The 18873-nt window shown below is 36.7% G+C and overlaps 1 protein-coding gene across 2 annotated transcripts; it reads left to right on the plus strand.

The window, feature by feature from the left end:
• Window positions 1–13768: 13768 nt before the first annotated feature.
• On the plus strand, window positions 13769–18582 carry LOC104214381 (aspartate aminotransferase, cytoplasmic). 2 transcript variants are annotated; one of them, XM_009764040.2, is made up of 12 exons: window positions 13769–13915; window positions 14380–14451; window positions 15196–15257; window positions 15351–15434; window positions 15919–16018; window positions 16104–16224; window positions 16467–16630; window positions 16767–16904; window positions 17283–17404; window positions 17496–17590; window positions 17773–17893; window positions 18315–18582. In XM_009764040.2, exons 1-12 carry the CDS (start codon window positions 13850–13852, stop codon window positions 18397–18399), a joined length of 1230 nt encoding a protein of 409 aa, XP_009762342.1. In that variant the 5' UTR covers window positions 13769–13849; the 3' UTR covers window positions 18400–18582. The 2 variants fall into 2 exon arrangements, with proteins under 2 accessions (XP_009762342.1, XP_070016934.1); XM_070160833.1 differs by lacking the exon at window positions 13769–13915 and adding an exon at window positions 13975–14276.
• Window positions 18583–18873: the final 291 nt, after the last annotated feature.

The raw sequence follows: 18873 nt of genomic DNA on the forward strand, positions 1-18873 counted from the left end.
CCATTGACTTACCTATATGTTCTTCGAATATTTTATTAGGCGTTGGTAAGTAGCTCCTGCGTTTTTCAGCCCGAAGGGCATTACATTATAACAATATGTTCCATACTTAGTGATAAATGAAGTCTTTTCTTGGTCATCCGGGTTCATTTTAATTTGATTGTACCCGGAATAGACATTGAGAAAACTAAGGATCTCGTGGTCGTCCATGGCATGGATTATGCGATCGATGTTACGTAGTGGAAAATAATCTTTGGGACATGCCTAGTTTAAATCCTTATAATCTACACACATCCTAAGTTTGTTCCCTCTTTTAGGGACTACGACTACATTGGCTAACCATTCGGGATACTTCACTTCCTGAATGGACCATATTTTGAGAAGTTTAGTTACCTAATCCTTTATTAATGTGTGCTTTACCTCGGATTAGGGCCTTCTCTTTTGTTTCACCGGTCTGAACTTTGGGTCCAGGCTTAGTCGATGTGTTGTTATCTCTGGCGGGATCCCTGTCATGTCTAAGTGGGACCAAGCAAAACAATCTATGTTATCAATAAGAAATTGAATAAGCTTTTTCCTAAGTTTAGGGGTTAACCCCGTTCCCAGGTATATATTTCGCTCGGACAGGTACTCGATCAGTATAAACTGTTCCGGCTCTTCGATCGTTGATTTGGTGGCGTCTGAATCATCGTGAACAACAAAAGTTTAAGGGGTCAAAAAATCTTCCTCTTCCTGTTCCTCTTCCTCTTCCAAAAAATCGGTATTACCTCATCGACCACGAACATTTCTTTTGCAACATGCTGCTCCCCGTACACTATTTTTACCCCGTACGACGTCGGGAATTTCATCATTTGGTGGAGAGTCGAAGGGACTGCCCTCATGTTGTGGATCCAAGGCCTCTCAAGCAGGGAGTTGTACCTCATGTCGCCCTCGATTTCGTGAAACTTGGTGTATTGGATGGTTTCAGCCACGTTTACTGGTAGGATAATTTCTCCTTTAGTTGTTTCACTGGCCATATTGAAATTGTTCAAGACCTGAGTTGCGGGCATAATCTGATCTTGTAGGCCGGGCTGCTCCACGACCCTCGATCAGATGATATTTGCTGAGCTACCTGGATCCACTAAAACACGCTTAACTTGAAATTTATTTAATAAGATAGAAATTACCATAGCGTCATTGTGAGGCTAAGAAATTCCTTCTACCTGTTCGTCGTTGAATGATATGGTGCCTTCTGGCACATAGTCTCGGGTTTGTTTCTCCCTGGTAATTGATACCTTAGTGCGTTTGAACACGGGCCCTTGTGGAATATTAACCCCTCCGATGATCATATGAATTACATGATGCGGGTCCTCTTATTCATTTTTCCTGTTGGCGTCCCTTTCCCTGAAACGATTCTTGGCTCGATCACGTAGGAATTCTCGAAGGTGGCCCTCACTGAATAAATGGGCTACCTCCTCTATCAATTTCCTACAATCCTCGATCCTGTGACCATGCGTGCCTTGATATTTACACATCATATTGGCGTTCCTTCGGGAAGGATTGGTCTGTATGGGCCTGGGCCATCTGGTATCTTTGATTCGTCCAATTGTCGATACAATGCCTAACGCATCGACACTAAAGTTATACTCAGATAATCGAGCTGCCTCTATGGGGTCAGCGTACTTATCAAAACCGTTTTTGCTCATGAGTCCCCGCGAATTCTGTCCTCGATCGTTTCTCTGATCATTTCGAGCAATATTGCATCCTGGACCACCGTTCCTGCGATCTGAGGTGTACGGTTGATATCAGTCTTTGTTCGATCTTGGCTCTCTGTCGATGTCCCTCTGATTTTTGGCGGCTGACCTATTTGGGTGCATTGAACCGGAAGGAGCTCCTAATTGGTCATCCTCGACTCTGATCTTCAATTGGTACCGATTGTGTACAATTGCCCAAGTTACAGCCCGATACTCGATCAAATTTTTCTTTAGCTGATGTGATACTATTGAACTTTGTTCATTCAATCCCTTAGTGAAAGCTTGAATGGCCTAATTATCTGTGACCGGTGGCAACTCTATGCTTTCCATTTGAAATCGGGATACAAACTCCCTCAACATTTCATTATCCCTCTGTCTTACTTTGAAAAAGTTTGATTTACTTGTCGCAACCTTTATGGCTTCGGCATGTGCCTTTATGAAAGAGTCTGCTAACATGACAAACAAGTCAATGGAATTTGTTAGTAGATTGTGGTACTAAATGTTTGCTCCCTTTGATAGCGTTTCCCCGAACTTCTTCAATAAAACATATTCGAGTTCATCATCTTCCAGATCGTTACCCTTGATGGCGCATGTGTAGGAGGTGACATACTCGTTGGGATCGGTGGTCCCATTGTATTTAGGTATTTCCGGCATACGAAACTTCATTGGAATGGGTTTCGGAGCTGCACTCGAAGGGAACGACTTTTGTAAAAATTTCTTTGAATCTATCCCTTTCAAGATTGGTGCTACTCCTGGTATCTGATCAACTCGGGAGTTGTATGCTTCCACCTTTTATCATTATCCTGACTCAATTATTTTGGTGAGCTCCTTGAGCATTTTTATTATTGTAGGATCGGTCCCCGATTCGTTACCATTCGACCTCTCTGGCACTGGTTCGGTACGACGAGTGATTTCTGGCTCGACCCCACTCGGAGTTCTATGTTGATTTTGTAGCTGAGCAATAGCGTCCTACTGAGCATGTAGTATCTCGAATATCACTTAGAGACTAACTCCTCTGTCTCCTCTGCCATGTATACTTTGGCCACCAGATCGGCCTTCTCTGCATACACTCTATTCGGGGTCCGCGCCTAGGTCCGTATTTAGAGCAACGTACGAAATGACATCAACTAGATTGGCAACCGGTGCTCCCCTGAGATTAGCCTGTGGCTCCTCGGCTCCTAGAGCAATTACATTGTCGTTTTCCCTGTGAAACTCGAGACCATCGTCACCATGTGTGGGTGAGTTTTGTGAGTTTGACATGTTTTAACTTGAGAGCAAAGATGCTTGACAAGAATAAGAGTAAAATAATGTGTGTTATCAGAATCAGCACCGAACAATCACTATTATCCTTAGCTCTACGGTGGGAGCCAAACTGTTTACCCTCAAATTCGGATAATAATTAAACTTATATTGTGGTTTTAAGGATATGTGATTTCGTCCAATACCAATTGATAAGCAAGAAAGTAAATGAATAAATTAGAGAATAAAATAAATCAAACCAGTATGCTAGCCTGGTCTCGACCTCGACTCGAGATAGTCTCGAGGTGGAACAATAAGAACAGTAAAAGATAAAGCAACTCTGATAAACAGTAAGCAAAATAGCAGGAAAGTAACGAGTGTATATATTCTTATCAGTGAACAATGATGATTACAAATGAATGGGATCTCTCCTTATATAATAGAGGAGTCCTAAACAAGGTATACTTCTAATTATAGTAGGAAACCATATTAACATCTGATTAATCGTCGTGGATTGATTTGTTCCGAGATTCATGCCACGATCCTCAACCAATCGCGGATATCTTGCCTTTTTCATTATCAAGCTATACTGATGTCACTCGAAGTCTTTCTCTTTCTAGCCGCGATTGACATCGACCTTGGTCCGAAAAGAGGCTTCGATTCCGGACTTGACGTCCTAGCTCCTTGACGTGACATTCCCATCTCGAGCAAAAGATGAAATCGGGTAGCCCCGATTTCTACCGTATAAAAACTTGTTCAATAATGGAAGATTACCTAAAAAATCTAAGTTTCACCATCCAAATGGATTTGATTTGTTGAATTAACGTTTGAGTATCATCTAATAATTCGAAGGTTGAGTTAGAAGCTTGGGCTTTTAAAAAAACTGAATAGCAATTTTGAGAACCTATGTAGAGTTGAATATTAAATTTTGGCCTATTATTTTTGCCTTTTGGATAACAACTTTGCAATGTTGTATATACGTTACCTAATTGCAATATGTGGACAATATCTATGTGTAATTCTCTCTCAGTTATTTTTGGAGGAAAAAAATAATCTCAATCAAATAGGGAAGAAGAAATATAAGTATGTATTAATGTTCTTTTTGTTTCTCATATATAAAAAAAAGGAAAACAAAAATTAAAACTTGTATTGGAGAGCAAGAAAGAAAAGTCTACAGGTGGCACAGTCCGTTGTTTTAAGGGAAAACCATTAAAAATATTCCTTTACTATGCGAAAAGGATCACTTATGCCCTCCGTTATACTTTCGGTCCACCATTGCCTCTGCCATTACGAAACTAGTGCGAAAATACCTTTCCTCCATTTGGATCCTCCACCATGGCCACCATTATTTTACATGGCATAATATTTCGCTGAGGTGGTCGCCAAGTGGTATGCCACCTTACCATCCCCAACCTTAACACTAAATCGAGTGACTTAGCGTTACCAATATTATTCATGAGTACTCGATTTGATCTCAAAAAAAAGCAATGGAATTTTTAAGAAATCAAAGGCAAACAATCAGAATAAAAAAAATCTATTTGGCAATTATAGAATGAGTTTGAAACAATTAAGACAAGAAAAGAATATGAAACATCGTTCAAAGTCCAACTTTTTTGCGCTCTTCTGTAACCAAAGAAATGACAATAGCTCTAAGGGTGTGTTTGGTATGAAAGAAAATATTTTCCGAAAAATATTTTTCAATTTTCTCATGTTTAGTTGGCTTAAATATTTTGGAAAACATTTTCCTTATGAACTTATTTTCCTTATCAAGAGAAGGGAAAATATTTTCCAAAACTCCTTCTCAACCATCCCCACCCTCACCAACCCACTCCATTCCTTCTCTCCAAAAAAAAAGGCTTTTTGTTTTTTAAATTTCAGTTTTTCCGTTACCACTCACCCAACTACCCCTCCATCCCCCACCCCCGCGCGCAAAAAAAAAATTTTTTTACCTTAATTTTTTTTTTGCAATTTTAAATTTCTGTTTTTTCGTTTTTCTGCACCACCCACCCCCAACCCCCCCACTCGCACAAAAAAATTGTTTTTTTTTACTTTTTTTTGTAATTTCAAATTTCTGTTTTTTTTGTTTTTTCGCCCCCGCCCTCGCCTGCTCCCTCCTCTCCCCCTCACCCCCAGGGTTTAGAAATTATAAAGTTTACGGGTTCGAAATTCTGCGGTTTTAAAAGTTTATGAAATTTGTGAGTTCGGAAGGTTGTTGGTTTGGAAGTTTATGGCTTCATATTTATTATTTCTAAACTATTTATGAATACTCTTGAGAAGTCATTTTCCTTAATTTTCGTACCAAACACCGAAAAATGAATAAGATTATTACTTGTTTTCCAAGAAAATATTTTCTTGGAAAATATTTTTCGTTATACCAAACACACCCTAAAAGTTTTTACTTGACGAATTCGATTATTCACATCCATTACCCCAACAGAACTATTCAGCCCTCAGAGTTTAACCAAATAGGAAAAAGGAAAAAGAAAATGAAAAAAAACCGATGTGCTTATTGAGCTTTAGAAAATTGCCACTTCTGGCAGATAATTCAAACGTCAATCTTCTTGTAAGAAAAATTACTTGACAGACAGAAAATAAAATTTATAGACGGATCTACAATCCAATAATCCATATTAAACAACTCCGGAAAAAGTTATCTTTGCACAAAAAATGGATAATTACACATGTAAACCCACAATGTATTATCAATGCCCAGAAATAGTTCAAAAAGAAAACATCGCATTACCCATTCTTGAGAAATTTAAATTAGTCAATCAGTCACATACTAAAGCAACCCATTTACTTTATTTACCAGTACACATATATGAAATAGACACGTTATAGGAGTCAAAGGAAAGGAAAAAAAAAGATGAGGCCTTTATGCCAAGATAAATGGTCTCAACGGTGATGGCAACAAATTGATACTTGAATTAGAATACGCCAATACGCTCAACTTATCTGCATCTAGATGTGATGATTGTGGTGCTTGAGTGAAGGGAGAAGTGGTGATGGAAGAAGAAGTAGGACGATGGGATAAAATTGGGCTGGGGGCAGCGAGGTGGCACCTTGGCATCCATCTCAGCAAAATGTCAGGCCGTGTGGCCATGGTGGAGGATCCAAACGGAGAAAGGGTATTTTCGCACAAGTTTTATAATGGCAGGGGTAATGGTGGACCGAAAGTATAACGCATGGTATAAGTGATCCTTTTCACATAGTAGAGGGGTATTTTTGACTCTTTTCCCTTATTTTAAACCGCCCACTGTGTTATACTTACAGGTGATGTGTTCCACGCAGCACCAAAGTATCCAACAATATTCTATAAATTCCTCAAGAAAGATCACACTTCCATACATCTTTGAAGTTCTTCCCTAAAGAAATCTCATTCATTTTTTCAAAATGGCAAATTCCTCCGATTCTGTTTTTGCCCATGTTGTTTATAGCCAAACAATATTCTATAAAAAAACACATACGAGAGAATTAGTATTCTAAGAGAGAAGTGAAGAAGATAACAAATAACGTAAGTAAAAAAAACTTTCAGGCAAAATTCCATTTAAAAAACACGTTCTCTTCTCCCACCAACTCACGAGCCACAAACCGGCAATATCAACGAATAGTTTGCTCCTTGCCACGAGTGTAAAAATACTAGCATGATAGAGCTTTGGAGAGTAAAAGTGAAGAAGATGTTGAAAGGTAAAAGTGGCAGAAACTAAATCTGACAAGTAGCGGAGACATGCTACTGCCCTCCATACTATCGAGCCTATTTTCCCAAGATACACATTGAAATAACGACAAAATTCCAGAATTACCAGATCAATTAGGGGTTGGAAGCCACGAGTAAAGGGATAGGCGTAGACAAACAAATAACTTTCACGATAAGTGGTTATATAGTCATCTACACCAACGGCCACGATTGGAAAGTTAGGTTTCCAATAGCACTCTTTACAAAAAAGAGGAAGAAGACCAGACTTAATAAAAGATGGCTAATAGTCAACATGATTGCGACCTACTATTGAGGTAATCTCTTTGTTCCATACCTCACAATTAGAGATAAAACAGAACTCATGTGGAACAATTTCAGAAACTAGGGGATCGGGCAATGGTTAGTTGGAATCTCTAGTTTTAGAAGAAGATCTGGGAGTAGTAGAGGCTTTGGCTTTGGAAGAGGAGGCAGACTTTGAAGAACTCTTCTTAGAAGAAGAGGTGTTTTTATTCGCTATTGAACCTAGGCTATGAAGCCTACCACCCCTACTTTTACTCCTAACCGAAGTTAATGTGGAAGGAAAGTCATATACTATTATAGTATAACAAGGATCAGAGTGTGTAGAAGGATTTGAAGATTTAGAAGCCATTGTTAAGGAGAAGAAAGAAAGATGTACGCATAGGGGAAATCACTAAGAAGGTTTGAGGAAGAAGAAAAATATGTAAGAAAGTAGAAGAAGTTTTAGATGGCTGATGATTCAGTATTTATAAGGAAAAAACGTCATCATGAACCGTCACATCAAACTGACAAAGCTGTATGATCCTAAAAAATCGCTGCAAACCGTAGAGCCGATCATAATAAAATACGTATCTCGAGCATTAAATGGAGAGACATAGGTCTCTTCATTTCTGATGCGCATCATAATGATCTCGGAAAGAAGCGGCAAAATATTCCCATCATAAATAAACTCTCCATTTTCCGAATATTCAGTTGAGAATATTCAGAAAGCGGGGGGCTATAGTATTAGTGAAAATTAAACTCACCATATGGACCAATATTATGATGACATATGGCATGAGAGTCGAAGCAATAAAAATAATGATGTGTAGAGAAGATATGAGTAATACCCACGAGATCGTTTACGAAGGTATTGTACCTTTAGCTAAAAAAGAGAAAATAGCTACGGGGCAGATAATTAAGGACATTGAAAGCCATAAAGATGGAAAGATCATTAATAGCCATGAATATGGAAAGAAATCATTTGAATACCTGATTATACACGCTTGGCTATTATCACTTAACCTTTACAAAACACCGACGTAATAGGTAATAAATACTAGTAACGGGTAGGAATTAAATAGGGAAAGCGGTTATACCCATATAAAAATTCTCTTTCCATATCTTGTATCCCGTTGAGAAAACTCCAAAGTAATACTATCATTGTCAATATTCTTGTTATTCTCTGCTATTAAAACATCTTGTTCTTTCCTATTGGAAGAAGGCAGCAATCATTAATAAGATTTCTATTTTCTTATTCTCTCAGTCTTATTTTCCTTTTATTATTATTCTTTTATATTAGGAAAAGTAAAATTGGTTGTTAGAAATCCGAATTATTCTTTTATTTGATTTGATCATAAAAATTATTTTTGGTTAAACACTGTCTAATTACAGTGTGTGGACTATATCTGTGTGTAATTCTCTCTCAATTATTTTAGGAGGGAAAAGAAAGAAAGAATTGATCTCAAACAAACCGGGAAGAAGAAATACAAGTGTGTATTTATGTTTCTCATAATTAATTAAAAAAAAGGAAACAAAAATTAAAACTTGTATTAGAGAGCAAGAAAGAAAAGTCTACAGGTGGCGCAGTCCCTTGTTTTAAACCGCCCACTGTGTTATACTTATAGGTGGTGTGTTCCGCGCAGCACCAAAGTAGCCAAACAATATTCTATAAATTAAATATTGTTATAAATATATTATATTATGGATGTTCATTTAGTACTCCGTTGTAAATAAGCTTCCTGAAAAAGCTTATCCATATGGGACTCCGCCGTAAATATGTTTATCTATTTAAGTACTCTATTGGAAATAAGCTTTCTGAAGAAGCTTATCACTTCGATACCCGATTATGGATAAACATTACCCCCGGTAGAAGATTATCCATACCGGGTATAATAAGTTATCCTTTCAGTACCCAGTTATGAATAAATATTACTCCGGTAGAAGATTATCCATACCGGGTATAATAAGCTTATCCTTTCAGTACCCAGTTATGGATAAATATTATTCCCAGTAAACGATTATCCATACCGGGTATAATAAGCTTATCCTTTCAGTACCCAGTTATGGATAAACATTACTCCCGGTAGAAGATTATCTATACCGGGTATAATAAGCTTATCTTTTCAGTACTCCATTATGTATAAACATTGCTCTCAGTAGAAGATTATCCATATTTGGTATAGTAGCAGCTTACACATCAGCTTCCTTTCTTCTATAAATAGAAGAGATTTCAGTTCATTATATACATCAGTTTCTCTCTATACTTGTCTTTACTTTATAGTCTTTATTTTATAACTCGTTATCAGCACAAGACTCTGCCATCTCGAGCAAATATTTTGAGAGTATCTGAGGTAAGAACTTTCTTTTCCTAAATAATGTCAAATCTTTCTAAACTTGAATTTGTAGCCCTGGATATATCGGGCAAAAGCTACATGTCTTGGGTGCTTGATGCTGAAATTCATCTTGATGCGATGGGTCTGGCAGACACCATCAAAGACAAAAATCAGGCATCAAACCAAGACCGTGCCAAAGCAATGATATTCCTACGCCATCACCTTGATGAGGGCCTGAAAATGGAATATCTTACTGTTAAAGATCCAGTCATACTGTGGAATAATTTGAAAGATAGATATGACCACCTGAAGATGGTCGTTCTTCCACAGGCACGATATGATTGGACTCATCTAAGGCTACAAGATTTTAAATCTATCAGTGAGTATAATTCTGCTATGTTCAGAATTATTTCCCAATTGAAGTTATGTGGTGATAATATTACTGATCATGATATGTTGGAGAAAACTTTCACCACTTTTCATGCCTCGAATATGCTCCTGCAGCAGCAATATCGAGAGATGAGATTTAAAAAGTATTCTGAACTTATCTCACATCTTCTTATAGCCGAGCAACATATTGGGCTATTAATGAAAAATCATGAAAGCCAGCCTACTGGTTCTTGTCCATTCCCTGAAGTGAATGAGACGAACTTCCACGAGGCTAAACGTGGAAAAGGTCGTGGCCCCAGTCGTGGTCATGGTCGTGGTCGTGGTCGGGAAAGAAACTCTAATCATGGTAATAATAATGCACCAAAGAACACTCCTCACCACCAGCAGTGGAAAAGGAAGGAACAAAAGCATGAAGCGGTGCAAGTACCAAATGCAGAAAATGCATGCTATAGATGTGGAGAAAAAGGGCGCTGGTCACGTACCTGTCGTACGCCAAAGCACCTGGTTGAGCTTTATCAAGCCTCTCTAAAGAAGACAGAGAAAAATGCTGAAGCAAATTTTATTTCTAAAGATAATTTAGACTTCATGCATTTGGATGTAATTGATTACCTTGCACTCCCAGAAGGAGAAACAAGTCATGTAATCGGTGGTGAATCTGTAGAAATATAAATATTTTAATTTTTGTTATTTGTAATAGATAGTATGGTTATGTAATTGTTGTACATAAAGAAAAATTATGATTTGATAATGATGTTTACTATAATATATCTTGTTTATGTCATTTTGAAGAATATGGATAACATTATTAGATCAACTTAAACTCTAGCAGAGTTTGCAAGAAATATACAACCACAAGAAGTGGTTATATTTCGTATATCTCATTGTAATTATATTTTGTTAACTACCAGAAGTGGTATATGCCTATGATCACCAGAAGTGATAATTTAGGCTTTCTATGGTTACAATTGAAGATAAGCTACATAAATATTCTCTATATTAAATGCACGCCTCGATTTGCTCCTGAAGTAGTAAATATTTTAAAAGAAGTTGAGGCATCACAATTTGATGTGATTAATGCGCATTCAGATAATTATGTTCGATTTCCTGAAGGATGAGAACTTTTGATAATATTAATCCATTCCCTGAAGTGAATGTGACAATACTAATAAGTCGGGTAAATATGAACGCGCTCTTGATGTGAATACATTACAATTCACCTCCAGAAGAGTTAATATAATTGAGAGAATATATACTCAATATTTCGTATTTTAAATTTGCTCCTGAAGAAGTAACACAATTGAAATTGCCTCCTGAAGTGGAAAAATATTATGAAGAGGAGTTTTCGTGTGCTTAAACAATTGTTTTACATTGTTTATTTGATTGTGATTTTCTCTCATGACACCAGCAGTGTCTGAGCAATATTTGATAGTACAAAATGTATCAACAACTCCTGAAGAGCTAAATGTTTGCCTAAAGAATACATGACACCAGTAGTGCCAGATAAATATTAGATTGTGGATAATAAATGAAGGCTCTCGAAGAGCTTATATACAAATATGTCATTCATATTATATGATTATGGTCAAAACATATGTTGTAGTAAACCTGAAGTTTACTAATACAAATGGCTATCATATTGAGACTACAAATGATTGGAAGATTGATAATCTTCATGTTTCCACAATCATAGGGGTAAAATAATATGTATGTGAGAAGTTACCCGCCTTATTCTTTAATTTGTACTATATCATGTATCACAGTAAACCAGAAGTTTACTAAGGGATAACACATGACATGATAAACTTGAAGTTTTCATTTGCCATTTTTAAATGAGCTATTTGAGAATTCAGATAAGCATATACTAAAGAACTAGATGATTCTTCAGGAATCCTCATGTGTTGCTTGTTCTCATAATGAATTGATTATACCAGCTAAAATTGGGACTAAGACCCCTGATTCTAAAATATATAAAAGGTGAATATGGGCCCATTCACCTATCATGTGAACCACTTATAGGTGCATATATGAGATGGTTACATGTGTAATTATTGTCAACCTGCAGTTTGGCATTTGGAATTGCTTTTCTCGATTAAGAGCATAATTTTCAGATTATGAAATCAAGACAGTTCATCTTGATAATGCTGGTTTATATCCAAGCTGGTTTAGCATTGAATACCTCCTATTAATGGCTAAACCATTGCTTATGAGAACAAAGCTTCATGTGTTGGTCTAAGATTTTCTAAATTGCATATAGCAGCACTTGTATGCATCAGATCAACAATATATGATAAGTCCTCCCTTCACAATTGGTTTAGGATCAGAAACCAAATATTTTTACTATCTTTTGTTGCGTGGTATATGATTAATTTCTCTACCATAATACACAAAGATATGTTTCCCAAAGATGATTGGGGATATATGTTAGTTTTTCTAACATTTGGGGGATGGAATAAACAGTTGAAAAATATGCTATATGAATCGAATTATCATGATCCTCACTTAGAAGATAATTCAAGTCGAATGCCAGAAGCATTTGCTGATCCAAAATTAAATATCATATTTCAGCTGCAAATGCTCCTATTAAAATTAAAGTCCCTGAAGGATAGAGTTTACTGTACGCATGAAGCGTGGTAGACCAATCGGTTCCAAAGGTAACAATCCTTGAAAAATAGTAGGAGCTAATGATCAAAATGATCATAATGAGGAGGAAATAAGCTCTAGAAGAGCCCACGACATAACATTTCATGAAACTCCCGAAAAAGTTCAGGTACCTGAAAATAAAGAAAGTGATGAGATCTCCACAAGTTATGTCGCTTCGGAACTGACACAAAATGATCGTCGACGATATATTTAATACAATATAGTGCACAATATTGTAAAAGATTGTGAGGATCGGACTAGCAGTCCAGACACTTGAAGATGTCATACCATTTAGATACAAGTCTTAACCTATATGACTTATTTGGCTAAATCTATATGAAGATCCTTGAAGGATTGAAAATGCCCGAAGCATATAATTCAAAGTCTTGAGAAATGTACTCGATCAAATTATAAAGATCTTTGTACGGTTTAAAGCAATCTGTGCGCGTGTGGTATAATCGCCTCAGTAAATATTTGCTGAAAGAAAGTTACATAAATTATGTTATTTGTCCATGTATTTTTATAAAGAAAATGTCATCAAAATTTGTTACACTTGCTGTTTATGTTGGTGACATAAATCTTATTGGAACTCCGGAAGAGCTCCAAGAGGGTCTTAAAAATACTTTTACATGGACAAAGTGTACCCATTAAGTACACCAATGAATATTCAATCACTTGAAGTGAATAAGGATCCGTTCCAACCTCTAGAAGAGGATGAGGAGCTCCTTGGTCCTGAAATACTCTATCTCGGTGTAGATGGTGCACTTATTTATCTTGCTAATGCTAACAAAAGTGGTGCAGATCGTATTGGTAATGCAGATGCAGGTTATTTATCCGATACCCATAAAGCTCGATTTCAAACCGGCAAGCAGGGAGTGCATATGATTGAGATCAGTGATTCATTCGAGAAACATGTGGGTTGGAATGTGATAAAAGACCCACAATATTATACGGAGACAATGTTTCATGCATAGCACTATTAAAGGGAGGATTTATAAAAGGAGATAGAACGAAGAACATTTCACCAGAATTATTCTACATACATGATCTTCAGGAAAATTGTGACATTGATGTGCATCAAATTAGTTCAAGTGACAATCCAACAGATTGTCTTTACCAACATCAATTTTTGAGAATATGGTATACAAGATTGGAATGCGGAGTACCCAGTTATGGATAAACATTACCCCCGGTAGAAGATTATCCATACCGTGTATAATAAGCTTATCCTTTCAGTACTCCGTTATGGATAAACATTGCTCTCAATAGAAGATTATCCATATCTGATATAGTAGCAGCTTACACAACAGCTTTCTTTCTTCTATAAATAGAAGACATTTCAGTTCATTATGTACATCAATTTGAATTCGAATAATATATCAGTTTCTCTCTATACTTGTCTTACTTTATAGTCTTTATTTTATAACAAATATTTATTTATTTATTTATTAGTAGGAATAGTCTTTTTGGCAAAGGGCGTCACTCCATAAATAAGATCGCACTTCCATTACATCTTTGAAGTTCTTCTCATTCATTTTATCAAAATGGCAAATTCCTCCAATTCTGTTTTTGCGCATGTTGTTCGTGCTCCTGAAGATCCCATCTTAGGAGTACGTCCCTTTCCACTCTTTCTATTTTACATTTCCACTGAATATGTTTCTTCTGTGGCTCCTTTAATAATCTTCCGTAAATATACTATTAGTGGATTTGATAAGCTACTTCTCTCTCCCTCTCTCTTTTATTTTCTTATTTTGGGTTAGATTAAAATGAACATTAATTAATGATCAGATGATTTGGTTAAAGATGATATCTAGGAGATCGGCATAAATAAGTTGATTGGAATGATCGCTATAGGGTTTCCTATTGTATGCATTGGATCATGGATGTGTGCGCTAATTATTTAATAGTACTTCTTTCTTTTTACTGTGATCTGGCAATTCCTTATTTTATTCCTGGTGTAGTTGATGAAAGGTGTAGATTTGATTCTTTAACTTGCTCTATTGAGAAGGTAATTTGTGCTTCTCAAGTGTTTATTAATGTTGTTTTCTTCTGTTGTGTTACTTCATTAAAACAGGTCACAGTTGCTTATAACAAAGATACCAGCCCAGTGAAGTTGAATTTGGGTGTTGGCGCATATCGCACTGAGGTCTGCCACTTCTACTTTGTCTCGTTGTTCTTTATTATTATTATTTTTTTATTATAGCCAAAAAAAGTTGCCCCTTGAATGGATTTGGTCCTGCTATGTGTTGAATCCTTGGTTAAGTTTTTCTTTAATAGGCTCCTTCACAAGGATAGAAAATTGTAGACACTGATGCATACACATTAGTAATATTTTTTCCCCTGATGCATAATGAAGTGAAACCACTTGTGCTTCTAAAAAATCATACTTTGGGGCAAGGTGAAGTACACATTTTTATAAGTGGTTGTTTTTTTCTTCAATCTTGAGTTGAATGTTAGTGTTAAGTAGGAGCCGCAAACGGGCGGGTCGGGTCGGATATGGTTCAGATCGAAAATGGGTAATGAAAAAACAGGTAAATTATCTGACTCGACCCATATTTAATACGGATAAAAACAGGTTAACCGGCGGATAATATGGGTAACCATATTATTCATGTCTTCTTGCATATGATCAATTATGGGAGAATTCTTAGCCTCAAATGGGAACCCCCAATTTGAGGCTTTACAAATTTAAAAGTTAGACCCATTGGTTAACCATTTTCTAAATGGATAATATGGTTCTTATCCATATTTGACCCATTTTTAAAAAGTTCATTATCCAACCCATTTTTTAGTGGATAATGTGGTGTTTAACTGATTTCTTTTAACCATTTTGACACCCCTAGTGTTAAGCTTGAAAACGACTAATGCATAGTCTGATGACAACTTGCAGGAAGGAAAGCCCCTTGTTCTTAATGTGGTGAGACGGGCTGAACAAATGCTCGTCAATGACACGTAACTTGCCAAATTAGAAACTAGCTTACAGATTTTCTTTTGAGATATGATCACCTGATACCAAGATTGGAATCTAAGGCTGCTATGATGCAGGTCTCGGGTGAAGGAGTATCTCTCAATTACTGGACTAGCGGATTTTAACAAACTGAGTGCAAAGCTTATATTTGGTGCTGACAGGTTTGGAGATTTTTTGGTGCAGTTGCTCTTGATAAATGCTTGAGTCAATTTTTTTTTAAAAAAATGCTCACTATCCATGTCGCTCTATTTAAACCTATCTTGCCAAACCACTTGTATAAATGAAAATGAGCCGTCGATATTCTTCCTTCCATCTAGTTTGATATTTGAATTAGAGATTGTTGCTAAAAGGGAATGCTTTATCTCTACAGCGTAGAGTAACTGAATACCTGTTAAACATGTTCCTCCGTATTTCATCTTATTATGATGCCTTGCATCAGAAGAAAATTGTTCTAGAGTTAACTTTCTCTCCTCTTTGTTGTACTGATTATCTGTGTGTGGTGAACGTGATATCAGGAAATATGTGTCTTCTGTCACTATTACTCCTTGTTAAGTCATATGTAATTGACTTGTTATGATATCAGCAGATTTACTTATGTTTAGATGTAGTTTAAATGCTTTTTGTGCTGTTTTGTTGCTTATACAGCCCTGCCATTCAAGATAACAGGGTGACTACTGTTCAGTGCTTGTCGGGCACAGGTTCTTTGAGGGTTGGGGCTGAATTTCTGGCTAAGCATTATCATGAAGTTAGTATTCCTTGCTCTCTTTCCCTTTATATGTCTAAATCAAATGGACACTTGTATAAGCTTCTACTGTTTGTTTTGTTGCCAGCATACCATATATATACCACAGCCAACATGGGGAAACCATCCGAAGGTTTTCACTTTAGCCGGGCTTTCAGTAAAATATTACCGTTACTACGACCCAGCAACACGAGGCCTGGATTTCCAAGGTACTACTGTAATCAATGTTCTTAAAGTTCTACAGTTGTAAGTAAGAGCCGATTTCTCTTTTTTATGGACAAGTGAACTTTCTCCTGGTCGTGTCTAGAAAGATCTATATTTTATGTGTAGCTAGCACAGGATCTTTATTTATTTAATTTTGTATTCTCTTGGTAAAGATATAAGCATAGTTTATCTGTGGCTTTTCCTGTATTTGGGTGTTGCATATCAAATTTAATCATGAACCCTGTAGGACTTTTGGATGATCTTGCTGCTGCACCCGCTGGAGCAATAGTTCTTCTCCATGCATGTGCTCATAACCCAACTGGCGTTGATCCAACAAATGACCAGTGGGAGAAAATCAGGCAGTTGATGAGGTCCAAGGGCCTGTTGCCTTTCTTTGACAGTGCTTACCAGGTAAAGCTTATGATGGGATTTTGAATTCAAGTGATACTTCGTTAAGAATGATTACCAAATAATTTGAAGCGCCAAACTATGTATTAATGGGCTGCCCAACGGACCCTTACTATAATGAATATTTTTGATATTGCAGGGTTTTGCCAGTGGCAACCTAGATGCAGATGCACAATCTGTTCGCATGTTTGTGGCTGATGGTGGTGAATGTCTTGCAGCTCAGAGTTATGCCAAAAACATGGGACTGTATGGGGAGCGTGTTGGTGCCCTTAGCATTGTAAGTCCTTTTGTCGGTTGTAATTGCTTTCCCTTTTTAGTAAGCGATAAAATTGGTGGCTGAAGAACTATCCATGGCTATATCATGCTATCTATGTCTAAAGATGATTTTCCTTGAAAGCATAATTCAGGTTATATTCCCTAGAAGGCTAAAAAGAAGTTGTTCTGATGGTACAATGAACACAGTCTCTAGAGATATTGAAAGCCAAATTTTTGAATATGGCTTCCCCTTTGATTGTAATTGGAAAACAAAGAGAAGGACAGAGTGGAATTAGTACCGGATTGTATGTTTAGGAAAAAGTGTCATTTTGTTTGAGTTTTATCAGACAGACACTAAAAGCTGACTAACAGTACAATAAAATTTTGTGTTGTGTTATAGGTTTGCAAAGACGCAGATGTTGCAAGCAGAGTCGAAAGCCAGCTAAAGCTGGTTATCAGGCCAATGTACTCTAATCCACCAATTCATGGTGCGTCTATTGTTGCTACTATACTCAAGGACAGGTTTGTGCAACTATTTACAAGATTCTGTTTTGCTGTTAGTAGATGCTATACCTTCTACATTTTGATGTGGTTTCTCATCTAATGGTGATAGACAAATGTACGATGAATGGACAATTGAGCTGAAAGCAATGGCCGACAGGATTATTAGCATGCGCCAACAACTCTTTGATGCCTTGCAAGCTCGAGGTATTTGATCTTCATATTTGTTCTTTCTGGGGAAGCATACTGTATTCTGTATGATGGGTTTGACTGCTACTGCAATAGGAGCTTTTTCCTGAAAAGTACCATGGTGAAACAACCACGGCAACTAAATCTTTTGACTTCATTGTTCAGTTTAGTGCTAATGTAAGTTTTATTCTGTTATGCAGGTACGACAGGTGATTGGAGTCATATCATCAAGCAAATTGGAATGTTTACTTTCACAGGATTAAATACTGAGCAAGTTTCATTCATGACTAGAGAGCATCACATTTACATGACATCTGATGGGTAAGGACATCTGACTATTGATATTTTTTTTATTTGTTTAGTTTGTTACTTTGGGTTGCTTTTTTCTCAGTAGAAACTTAAATAATTGGAACTTAGAAGTCCTTCGTTGATTATTTCGGCTTGAATTCTTTAATAAGGAGAATTTCAGATTTATAGCTTCAGTTTGGAGAGGAAGCATAAACAAGTCTGTCATCCATACTTAAAATTTACAGAAAAAAGTGCAGTTCTGTTTTCCCCCCTCCCAGATTAGACTAATTCCCAAAAGAACTTACCTTCAATCTATGGAACATTTAGTATTCTGGTATCAGTTGAAACATCTCTTTGTTGAAGTTAAGATTTTGGTTAAAAAGATCTTCATCTCTAGTAACATTTTCTACATTCCATTTTTAGAAGGAATGATTTTCTCCTTTCTCATTTGCAGGAGAATTAGCATGGCAGGCCTTAGTTCTCGCACAATTCCTCATCTTGCCGATGCCATACATGCTGCTGTTACCAAAGCGGCCTAAATGAGTTCAGTTGCATTCAAGAGCAGTCTAATTGAGAAACTGAGTCTGTTTTTCCTTGATCGCTTCATTATCCTTTGATGTTAAATAAAAACTTGTATGACTATATGGACATAGTATTTGGATGTCAGATTTTGAAATCCCATTATTAAGGGATTTGATGAATGCAAATCACCTTCCGTCAAATTATTAAGTTAGCCTGAATGTTATGAATTCTTAATTTCTTGGGAATTTTGCTAATGTGCAGTAACATTTTAAGTATCATGAATGAATTAGCAATATTGCATCAACAGATGTTCTTCATGTATTGCACATCAACAGAAACTGACATGAATTTGAAAAGGAAAATAGGAAAAAAAAAAACACCCTAGGTTGCTCAATGGAAGTAGTCACTTCTCCTGAGTGCTTAGCATCAAAGTTTATACTTAAAACCCTGCAGTGACTTATGCTTGGAGATGGACATGGGGTACTTCGTGA

Source organism: Nicotiana sylvestris, chromosome 11 (assembly GCF_000393655.2).
Source record: "Nicotiana sylvestris chromosome 11, ASM39365v2, whole genome shotgun sequence".
Classification (NCBI taxonomy): domain Eukaryota; kingdom Viridiplantae; phylum Streptophyta; class Magnoliopsida; order Solanales; family Solanaceae; genus Nicotiana; species Nicotiana sylvestris.